The sequence below is a fragment of the Archocentrus centrarchus genome, chromosome 2 (assembly GCF_007364275.1).
Source record: "Archocentrus centrarchus isolate MPI-CPG fArcCen1 chromosome 2, fArcCen1, whole genome shotgun sequence".
Classification (NCBI taxonomy): domain Eukaryota; kingdom Metazoa; phylum Chordata; class Actinopteri; order Cichliformes; family Cichlidae; genus Archocentrus; species Archocentrus centrarchus.
In genome coordinates, this window is record NC_044347.1 from 25,255,454 (window position 1) to 25,263,233 (window position 7,780).

General features: G+C 42.0%; 1 protein-coding gene across 1 annotated transcript; it reads left to right on the forward strand.

Annotated features, from left to right (window-relative positions):
* The first annotated feature begins 2,844 nt into the window (after nt 1-2,844).
* On the forward strand, nt 2,845-6,672 carry LOC115797549 (complement C1q-like protein 2). The gene is made up of 2 exons (XM_030754144.1): nt 2,845-3,703; nt 4,255-6,672. Exons 1-2 carry the CDS (start codon nt 3,104-3,106, stop codon nt 4,432-4,434), a joined length of 780 nt encoding a protein of 259 aa, XP_030610004.1. The 5' UTR covers nt 2,845-3,103; the 3' UTR covers nt 4,435-6,672.
* The last annotated feature ends 1,108 nt before the right edge of the window (nt 6,673-7,780 follow it).

The following is a 7,780-nucleotide window of genomic DNA, read 5'->3' on the forward strand; positions in this document are numbered from 1 at the left end:
TTCTGCAGCCGGGGATCACACTGTGTTCTGTGCGCCTTCGTGCATACTTATTTTAAGAGTTTTCTTTTGCTTTTAATTACTTCCTGTTTTTTTTTTCCCCCCTTGTTTTTGCAGCGTTGCCAGGACAGCTACATCCACAAATTTTAACCCCCTATTTCCTTCATGATTTCACCTTCAGATGAGGAAAAGCCCAGCTGAACTAATGTTCAGGGGGGTTAAGAGTTGAGCTGAGCACAAGCTGGAATTGGTTGGAGGGGGAGGAGGGAGAGAGGAGGCTGCACAGGGGCTTCAACTAAGCCTTGTCTTCAGCCTCTGAAGATTTCTCCACGTCGCCTTGATCTCTAAAGCCTCTGTCGTGGATGGGAGGCCTGTGCTCCAATTCCAGGTGCTTAGCTCCACTGACCCGCCGGTTTGAAGTATTTCAGGGCCTTTGGGGAAATTTTTTGAGCTTGAGAATGAAATCAATAGATGCTTTTTATTTTCAATGAGCAATGGTTCTCTTTATTGAGTCTCTCAAAAGCTTGCAGCCTTTGCAAACAGCCAATGAATGGCATTAACAATAGTCTTATTCCACTGACGAGCTCATAAAGCGCATAGTAAGAAGAGCCCAGCGGCCTCAGCGGGGAGGAAATAAAAAGAGGCCGTCGAGGCATTTAAGACAAATCTGTATGCACTGGAGTAATGACCGCCTGTGCACGTCAAGAATTTTAATTTGCTAGACAATCCAAATCTAAATTCAAGGCCCGCGGTGCTCGATGTGAAACAAGACATCAAATATGTCCCTGCAGCCACGGGGAGCTCGGAGCTGAAGGTGTCAACAGCAGTTAGACATCTCTGGTCCACTTCCTGCATATATTAGCTGCCCCCCCCATGTCTGCTTTCTGTGCCCCACTTCCTCTATGTCTGTGTGCAAAGTGACCAATGCAAACGTGATGTCAGTCACATGACATCACCATCGCGAACCTGCCCTCAGCCAGCCTCTGATGTGACTTTGAAAGCGCCCCTCATGGTCTGAGTCAAATATTTGGTCATGCATTCAGCTGCTCCTCGTTAAATTATGACTTTAGCCTGAAAAAAAATAAAAATAAAAACAACCCTTTAATATATTTAACTACCGAGCTATTACTTCTTCATCTACTTAAGATGATAAGTGCAAAATCCAGCATCTGTGCGAACAGACTGCACGGAGCCAAAGCGAGCAAAAGCAAACATTTTTAAAAGTGACAGATCAAGAGGAGACGATTTAAGCCCCCAAACTTTCCATTAATTTGTCTCAACAGAAGAATAAATACGTCTGTTTTAGAAAACCTCATTTCCATCAGGGGAATTAATGAATACATTTTCCCTGTAATTTATTCCGCCTACATAAACAATATTTGTAAAACTAAATATGCAGTAACGTGGCTCTTTAAGGCGGTGTATGTATGCGTGGATTGAAGCAGGCTACAAGACGGGGATATTTTTCTGTCTGCAAACACTGACAGTCATTGCCATTTTGAATAACATCTGTGCAAACTTCATGCAGCGAGCTCTTTTTTTTTTTGTCAAATCACTGAAAACTAATCAGAGCATTTCCTGTCACACTTGTAGAAATAAAAGCAAGTGTTTTACAATCAAAATCGGCTTCCCCGTGAGAACAGTTAAAAGATATCAGTCCTCTCATGTTGTCAGTACTGCGTTTGCAAATCTAAAATAAATCCTGGGCTTTTTAAAAAGTATTTTCATTAAAGGTGTAAAGAATTATTTGAGTCATTTACTTGCATTCACTTCTATTCACTGTGGATTATCTTTAGGGCGCCCTCTGCTGTGCCCCAATTGAATTACAGCCAATTTTTGCACAGTGGGAGGCCTGAAGGGCTTCCTGAATAACTCAGGTAAAGGTGTTAGGGAATGCTAGGCAGTGGACCAAACCACTGTGAGGGCGTGTGAGGGGGAGTCAAATTTACAGTTATTTCACGTTATATCAATAATTAGCAAAATAGCTTTTAGGGGATATATTATTTAGCACATTTTATAGTTATACAGTGTTATTTCCACATAAAAAAGGAGCCAGGTCCCTCCCCACCTTTGCCACTCCCCTGTGATTTGAGATTTTCATTACTGATGTACAGATGTGTTCGCTGTGTAGCTGAAATCATGTTGCATGTAGAATCTTAACCTTTGAAGAAACTAGGATTACTGTATCCGTCAAATATAAATGTAGCAAAATGCAACACATTATAAAGATGTTTCAGTTCTGTAAAAACAGCAGCAGAACAGAAACACTTTGTAAAGTCCAAGTAATGCGTTTCAGTTTTTTCAAGGTAAAAGTACCGGTAATATTTCTGTCTAAGGACTACATTCTGGTCAAATTTAACTAATTTAATTACAGTTTTATTAGTTTAATATAGTCATTTATTTGTTGATTTTTCAATTGAGTTCATTTTTATTTCTGTAGCGTCAGAGCAACAGTCGCCTGCTTTATACTGTAAGGTAAAGACCCTACTGCAATGGCTGCATTCTAAATTTACTGTAACGCTTCAGTAAATATTCAAAGTAATCACCTCTAAATTGCGGACTATTTTAGTGAAATTACAGTCCACGTGACCTTCAGATAGCAGACTTGGTGCATCTTAACTGCGCGCTGCATCCCCTTGGTTCTGACTTCCATCGCTAAGCACCAACGTCGCCATAAAGCCGCAGGCTGCTGTTATCACTTAATTTTCTTTTGTAATCTCGAGATTACTGCGTTCATCCGTCAGTAAAATGGGGTCTTAATTTGAAGGCCACATCCCCTATCTTCCGGTCTCATCCTTTCTAAATCTGACAGCTGGAGGCATCTGTCCGCGCGCACCCACCCACCCAGCCAGCCAGCCAGCCAAGACGCGCGCCCTCTCTCCGGTCAGATCCGCTGCCCAGAGGCTAGAAGACGCCAATTAGATAAGATAGAGCGAGTTATGCGCACTTACTGAACTTCATCTGTTTTGTTTTTCTCTTCTTGAATCCCCCCTTGTCCTCTGTCACGATTCCACCCCAGAGCCGCTCCACGGGTTTTTTATCGTCCATTGGTCCCCGAACGGCGCGGAGGAAGTGGTCCGTGGTCTTTCTGGTGACCGTCGTCGCGATGGTTTTGTTAGTTCTAGCCATTGCTGTCCCGTTACTACTGATCCGCACCTCTAAAACCACCGCTCATTACTATGAGATGATGGGTACCTGCCGGATGGTTTGCGACCCGTACAGCCCCAAACCGGGAGGCGCCACTGCCATGGAGGTGATCCAGAACATGAACGGGGTGGCTCCGCTGCCGCCGATGGCGCAAGGGAGCCGGGGGGAACCAGGGCGACCGGGTAAACCGGGACCTAGGGGCCCACCGGGCGAGCCGGGACCCCCTGGTCCTAGGGGTCCACCGGGAGAGCGCGGCGACGTTAAATTATCATTCCCTGCGCTGACCGGAGCTGCAGGGGGTGACAACAGCGAGACAGAGGGGGTTAACTCCACTGCGAGCGGTTTCAGGATCGCTTTTTACGTCGGTCTGAAAAATCCGCACGAGGGATATGAAGTGTTAAAGTTTGACGACGTGATTACAAACTTGGGGAACCACTACGATCCGAGCACCGGGAAGTTCACCTGCCATGTGTCCGGGATCTATTTCTTCACGTATCATGTGCTGATGCGGGGAGGAGACGGGACCAGCATGTGGGCCGACCTGTGCAAGAACGGACAGGTAGGATGAAAAAGGGGGGAGAGGGGGACCACTGACTAGTTATAAGCAAAGTTTAAAGCTGTTGCGGTTTATGATAGATATAAACAAAAATGACTTTTTCTCGTGCCAAAATATATATTTTACGCAGCAAAGAGCGCACACTGTGGCGCAGTGTTTTCAGTATAACATCAGTGATATTTCAGGTCCTCTCCAAGTCTGTCTGTGCGCTCTGTTTGGCGGTGGCGCTCATGCGTAAATCCCATTTAGACGAGACAGCTTCGGCTGGATGTGGGGTCAGAAAGGGGAGTTGACGTCATTAGTTCATGGTTCAGTTCAAATTTAGGTCCGAATTTTGTTCTCTTCTGTTTTCCTCCATGCTGTTGGTAACCTAATGTCCCCTCAACCTCCCACTTGGCAGTTTAAAATTGGAATCTATCCATTTTACGCACCACTGCTGCTTCCCTTTGCCTCTCAGGTATATGTGAACTTTTCTGCTGAGTCCTATTTCCGTGTTTGTTACAGGAACTCTCGCTCTCTCTCTCTCTCTTTCTCTCTTGCTCTCTTTTAACCAGGTTCGAGCCAGTGCTATAGCTCAGGATGCAGACCAGAACTATGACTACGCCAGCAATAGTGCCGTGCTGCATTTGGACTCTGGAGACGAGGTCTACGTCAAACTTGATGGCGGCAAAGCTCATGGAGGAAATAATAACAAATATAGCACCTTTTCTGGTTTTATCTTATACCCCGACTAAATATGCTGCAGCGCATCCTTGGACAGTCACTGAAAATAGTTTACAGCCAACAATACCATCGATTATGCCACATTGACAGGCTTCATCTGCAACTGTATGTTCTGTTACTTCAGTCAAAGATCCTTTCGTATATTTTTTTGAACTTAAGTTCACCTGGAGGCTGCCGTCATTAGTGTGTATGTGATATCTTAGTGTGAGGAAGTACATGTTGTGGATAATTTAGAGCACGCCTGGGAGAAAATATTGCTTGAGCTCCTTTCTAAACTACTATGGAAACAATAGGCCTTAAGGCTTAGGCTAACAACTGGAAGCTTGCAGGCTGAGAGGTTCTATTAAATTGACATGTATATTAAAAATATGTGATATTTCTAAGATAATGTAAATTGAATGCCAAATAAGCAGTTTTCAGAGTACAAATTAGCACGTAATGTTTGTCCTTGAGGCCTGTCAATAGCGTCACTGAAAGCATTCATGGCTAAATCAATTCATTCAATGAGTGCTGACCTTCCAAGGAACAGGAAGGAAAAAAGAAGGAAGCTACTGTAGTTGTGTTGTACAATCCAGCTTTATTTAACTTCCTCAGCCAGATTATGAGCCTCTCCATGTAAATTATAGTTTGTGGAAAGTTAAAGGGGACCTCTTATGTTCATTTCCAGCGCCATATTTTATTCTCACATTCACGTAGAATAGATTTGCATGAGTCAGTTAGAACTAATTCTTATTTATCTAACGTTGGGCTGTGATGCAGCCCCTCAGCTCATCCTCAGTCTGAAACAAGCCATTTTACCTACATTCCAAGTCCCTTTAAGCCACCTTTCTTCTGGTTGGCTGCCCCTCAGAAACAGGTGGGTGGAGCTTCTGTGCTCACAGCCAGAGTTGTGTGCCTGTGATGGTCATCACGCAGATCCAAGAGTAGAAAAAACTGTCAGAAACAAAGCTTTTAGAGCTATCTGAAGTCTGAATTTTTGACTCACGTGAATTATTTGGACATTCACTGATGTCATTATTTAATATTTTAGCCATATGCATGACCACAATCCACTATTGTAACTATGTGTGTGTGTGTGTGTGTGTGTGTGTGTGTGTGTGTGTGTGTGTGTGTGTGTGTGTGTGTGTGTTAACTGAAGCATTAGTTTATGTTACAGGTGCAACTAAGAAATTATTTTCTTGTTAGTGACTAAGCTATGACACTAGCTTGCTACACTAGCTAGCTGTAGCTATCAGTTAGCCCACTCAAAAGCTTGTAAATATTGTTTCCCCAACTTTATTAAAATTCTTTATTGAATGAGATTATGCACAATAATAAGGGAAAATAATGTCCAGGTTAGGTAAACAGCCTGGACAAAATATAAGTTTTTTTTTTGCTTTTTTTTTTGACTGAGCAGTACTAACATGTCCCTGGCGAGCTAGCATAATTGTGGCTAGCCCACCGTATAAAACAGTTTTCCACTTACAAAACTGATTCCACCAAAACTCCTGACAATTCTGAGCCACATTACTTCTTTCTGCCCTTATTTATGTTTCCCTCTTGCTAACAACCAAGCACATCACCACTATGTGCGGTTAAACTGGAGCAGCAACTCAGAAGTAAGGTATATGAGTTTTACATGTCCATCTTAAAACAATGGTAAGGCACCAATAACCATGTTAAAACTGTTACTTGTTAATGTGTTAAGCCCTCCTGTTAATACTGCTTTCAAATGTGGTTTCATTGTAAGTGACGGGGGGAGATATCATGTAAAAAGTCATCCCAGTGTTCAATGTGGCTTCAGGAGTCGTATACTTATATCACGTGTTTCTATTCTTCCAGTCTAGAGTAGCACAGAAACACTTTAGAGAAACAGAAAGGAGGCGGGAACTAAAAATACTGCAAATTTTGAGGATGTTTTGTGATTATGGAAGCCTGTCATTATGGACGGATCTAATAATGGTCAGTAGGGACAGGAGGAAATATTAAAATGTTTTCATTGTTCATTTGAGAATTGTTTTAAGACAAACTTGAAAAAAAAAATCCATCCTTTAAAGAGAACTGCAGTACATTAAACTCTTGAAACAGTGGAAATCGCCAGAGCTGAAAGATGTGGAAGACATTCACTGTAACAAGGAAATCTGTGGGGCTCTGAGTAGTGTCCAGTGTCTTATCAGTGTCTTACAAAGTAACCAATCACCACACATGAAAGATACCAATGGATGTCTCACGTCTGTTCTGTTTTCTTCTCATTTGCATCAATAAATACTGTTTGACAAAAAAGTTTGGTTTCCCCGAGCATCTCTGACCAAGTGAATCCTGGTGAGAACAACAGCAGTTCAAAATGCGTATGAGGAAGGGTGAGAGGAGAATGTAAATCTAAGGAAGATGCAGATGGAATTTATGTTAAGTTGTTTCACAGCAAACGTAGGTGGAGCCGTCATCTATCTTCCAGACTTTTGTTGTTTCCTGTTCAATTTATCACCACAGCTCGGTGTTCCTGGCTGAAATCTGTCTACATCCGTTTTGTTCTGCTCTGGTCTCAAAAACTGTTGCCTGTCTGAATGCGTTGCATTGTAGCCTATAAAGCAAAGCAGCCTCTCCACAGCGTGTCCCTCGGGTTCCAGGTGCCTCTCTGAATGTCCTTTGCTCTGCTGTGGCTCGCAGACATTTTTAGCCGGTGAGCTTGGACACAAGAACTCTGCTCTCTCGCGTTTTCTTCAAACCACTGAAGCTGTAATTATTCAGAAAGGTTAAACTGAGTTCTTTGCATATTACCATAATAATGATTTTTTTTTTTCTATTTTTGGGAGCTGAAATAATGAATTATTCTTATTTTTTTATACTCAAAATATTTTCATAAATAATATTTTTAGTAATCTTTTAAGCAAAAGTCATGAGCTTGGACAGAGAAATTGGGATTGGCATTTTTTAAAATTTGTTTTTGACATAAATCCATCTGCTCATTTTCTTAACTGACTATCCAAATCAAGGTTGTGGGTGTCTTTGACGTTCACAGACTAAATAATGACTAGATGACTTGTAGCCCTGCACTAAATTTAAGAATATCTTTTTAAAGAAGACATTTTTAGCATGCAATGCTGAGCTTAAACAATTACTTTTGTAACTTACATGCTTTTATTTTGAAGGACAGCAAGCTAGCACGGTGGTTATAAAACAGTGCAGGTGAATTTTTTTTAATGCATGTTTTATTAGAATGTTGAAATAAGACCTGTGCATAACACAGGAGTAAGTTTTGTTACTACTTTTAATATGTAAATGGGCTATTATGTATTCCAGAGACAGCGCTTGCTAACTAGTGCCTAAATCAGACTACAGTATCATCATGGCAAAACCAGCCCAGCCCCTAGAATATTT

Excerpts from the sequence above, each read along its gene's own strand:
- LOC115797549 (XM_030754144.1), top strand. The coding sequence starts at position 3,104 with ATGGTTTTGTTAGTTCTAGCCATTGCTGTCCCGTTACTACTGATCCGC. Across the intron at positions 3,704-4,254 it reads ACCTGTGCAAGAACGGACAG|GTTCGAGCCAGTGCTATAGC; the intron begins GTAGGATGAAAA and ends TCTTTTAACCAG.